The sequence below is a fragment of the Morus notabilis genome, unplaced genomic scaffold, assembly GCF_000414095.1.
Source record: "Morus notabilis unplaced genomic scaffold, ASM41409v2 Scaffold493, whole genome shotgun sequence".
Lineage (NCBI taxonomy): Eukaryota > Viridiplantae > Streptophyta > Magnoliopsida > Rosales > Moraceae > Morus > Morus notabilis.
In genome coordinates this window covers 16,249-19,519 of record NW_010362547.1, presented here as the reverse complement: position 1 = coordinate 19,519, position 3,271 = coordinate 16,249, and the positions used below count along the sequence as shown (strand labels likewise).

Here is a 3,271-nt window from a genome sequence, read left to right as displayed (position 1 = left end):
ATTATGAATCATGATTTAAATTAAGGTATAAATTCTCTTACCAAACGTCTCCTGATTCAAATTTTCACTTTTAAATTTTTATAATTAAAAATTTTTAAAAAATATTACATTTTAATTTTTTTATTACAATTAAAAATTTTAAAATACATCTTAATTTAAATTAAAAACTTAAATTAACAGCAAATAAGCTTTCCAATGTCGTTGATCAAAGCTCTCGGTTAACTTTTAGAGAAAGTCATATCTAAATGCGTTGAACTATAAACAAGCCCTAATAATGAAAAATAAATAGAACAGAAGAAAGAAATGAGACGGAAGCTGCGCGAGGCCAAAAAAAAGGAGAAAGTCCACTGCAATTGGATAGGATAGATAGATCCTACATTTCTATTTTTTCTTTTATTACAATATCTTTCTATATATATGTATATATATATACGTGTGTATAATTGGATGAAACTTTCTTCATGATTATCGTTTCCGATTGATGATCTGGTGATGATGCTCTTCTGATCGCCATTCTCCGCGGCGTTTCTGGATTCTCAGCTTTTCCGTTTCTGTCTTTTCTTCGTCGCTTATTCGGTGAATTCCTTTTCCTCTCTTTCTCTTGTAATCATTTTTGTAAGGTTTCGGGTTTCGTTATGATTTGATTGGCAGAAGAGAAAATAAAAGTTTTTCAATTGACGTTTTGTATTTCTTTAGTTTTGGTTTTCACGGTATGGTAATCGTATGGAATGGTGTGGAGTTTTGGATTTGGTAAATCGTCTCGGAGGTTGATTTCATTTTGATTTGATTGGTAGAAAAGAAAAGAAATAAAAATTTGCAGCTAATTCGACATCGTTTCCGTTTGATGAAATCGGATACTTATTCACCATAGTTCTCTTGGCAATCAACTCTTTCGCTTTGGTACGTGGTTAATCTTATCGAATTGTATAGAATTTCGGGTTTTGTCAACGATTTCGTTCAATCAACGTCGGAGGTTTATTTTAGTTCAATTTGATTGGCAATCATTCTGTTCTTTCTTTCTTTCTTTTTATTTTTTCCAATCGTCTTGATCAAAATCCAAAATTTAGATTTTCTTTTGGCGATCTGGAGATGAGCTAGCGATAGTGATTCCGGAAACTGGTGAAAGCAACGACGGATCCGGTGGTGGAGAGGAGGGGAAGGGGCTCTGACTGTTTAGTAGGCCTGGAGTGCTTGCTGGAAATAGTCAGGGCCCTAGGAATGGGCTCCTGCCTCGCCGGTGAAGGCCCCGCCGGCGCTGGCCTTGCATACAGTAGGGCCTCATTGTCATCGGAGAAGAGGAAGGACCGGATGAAGCTCAGGAGGACTACGTCGTCCTCATCCTCCTCCTCAGCGGTTGACGCTAAGATGGAGTTATGGCTGCGCCGAGTGCCCGGGAGGATGTGTCTGAACGGCTTCTCCGATACAGCGTCACTTTTCACTAAGCAAGGCAAGAAAGGAGTCAACCAGGACGCCATGATCGTCTGGGAGGTACTTTCCTGCTTTGGACTTTTTGTTTTCTATTTGTCCAGTCAGAGAGTACGTTTGCTGTTGGGTTTTCATTTTCTTATTATTTAATCAGGGTAATTGATTTATTCAATCTTACCCTGGATACCTTGGTTGTTTTAAGGGTAAAACCTGGGTGAGGCCGTTTGATTCAAGGGCTTCCGTTTTACAATTGGAGTCATATGAAAATAACTTTATGTCAGGTAGTTCCAATTGGGTTTACTAAATCATGTTCCTGATATAACGGTCTATTGGATTAACTGTAATGTGAAAACTTTGATAATGCAACGGCTAAAGATCACCAATTCTACATGGTCGATTGGATTAACTGTAATGGAATTGGTCCTTTGGGAAGTTGGAATGTGAATTCCTTATTGTAATTGCTTCCTTGGAGACTCTATTTATTGGTTCTGAAAACGAGGTTCTTCTGTTTTGCAGAATTTCAGTTCAAAGGCAGATACCACCTTTTGTGGTGTATTTGATGGCCATGGTCCTTATGGACATTTGGTTGCCAGAAAGGTGAGGGACTCTCTACCTTTAAAGCTGAGTTCCCTGTGGGAATTAATTATTAGCTCCAAAAATGGGCTTGCCGGAGGCAGTATTGGTGCTATGGGAAGTCTCAACCCTGAAGAGATTGCATCCACACCTGCGCTTGCAAACGGTGATAAACATACTCAGATTTTTTCGACATTGAAAGATTCATTTCTGAAAGCTTTTAGGGTAATGGACAAGGAACTCAAACTTCATCCTCATATTGACTGCTATTGCAGTGGGACAACAGCAGTAGCCCTGGTCAAGCAGGTACTTTGATATTTTACACAACTCTGTCTTTCTTTACCTGTGATGAAACCCAAACATGTGCTCTAATATCTGGAGTTTGTTTACAGGGCCAAGACCTTGTTATTGGAAATATCGGGGACTCGAGAGCCGTGTTGGGTACCAGAGATAAGGATAACCCCTTCATTGCAGTTCAATTGACTGTTGACCTTAAACCAAGTATTCCAAGTATCTCTCTCTCCCTAATGTTGGCTGAATAAACTAACAATAACTTGTTCTGGAACTTGGATCCCTGCTTTTATTATTGTATATTTTCAAGATGCTGTAGTATGTATTATACTGTTCATATCCTTATTTCTACATTGAGAACGCAAGATTTCATATCAATTCACAGATTCTGGTGTGTATCTAATAAAATAAATCATTTGAAAAACTTGTGTTTCCATGTAGAGGAAGCAGAGAGGATTAGACTATGCAAGGGGCGGGTATTTGCACTAAAAAGCGAGCCTGAGATTACTCGAGTTTGGCTGCCTAACTATGACTCTCCTGGTCTTGCTATGGCTCGGGCCTTCGGAGATTTTTGTCTAAAAGACTTTGGCCTAATTTCTGTCCCTGATGTTTCCTATTACCGTGTCAGCGACAAGGATGAATTTGTTATATTGGCAACAGATGGGGTAAGAGGTTAACCTTTGTAATGATTTTTCATAAGTATTTATTTTGTAACTGATAATTGATATTCTAACCCAACCTTCTCCGCCTAAAAATAAAATGATGGCTCATATTATTCTTACTACTATTACTTGTGTGGATTTTTTTTTTCTTTTTGAGGATCTTGTGTGGATTTTGATTCACTAACTAATTTGATTCTTTCAATTGCTTTGCTACCTTGATAATTACCATATACAGTGTGCATATATGCCTCAAGCTCGTACTGTCAAATTGAGCTGTGACGTTTATCCATGGGAAAAAAAAAAAAAAAAAAAAATATAAA

General features: G+C 37.8%; 1 protein-coding gene across 3 annotated transcripts in view; it reads left to right on the top strand.

The window, feature by feature from the left end:
• The first annotated feature begins 304 nt into the window (after positions 1–304).
• The window catches only part of LOC21385145 (probable protein phosphatase 2C 33), a 4,233-nt gene continuing 1,266 nt past the window's right edge, over positions 305–3,271 (top strand). The window contains exons 1-6 of one of the 3 annotated variants that reach the window (XM_024168345.1): positions 305–576; positions 795–900; positions 1,068–1,488; positions 1,942–2,304; positions 2,391–2,508; positions 2,731–2,954. In XM_024168345.1, coding sequence (XP_024024113.1) covers positions 1,219–1,488; positions 1,942–2,304; positions 2,391–2,508; positions 2,731–2,954 — 975 coding nt within the window. In that variant the 5' untranslated portion in view covers positions 305–576; positions 795–900; positions 1,068–1,218. The other 2 variants (XM_024168346.1, XM_010102345.2) reach the window with 2 other exon arrangements.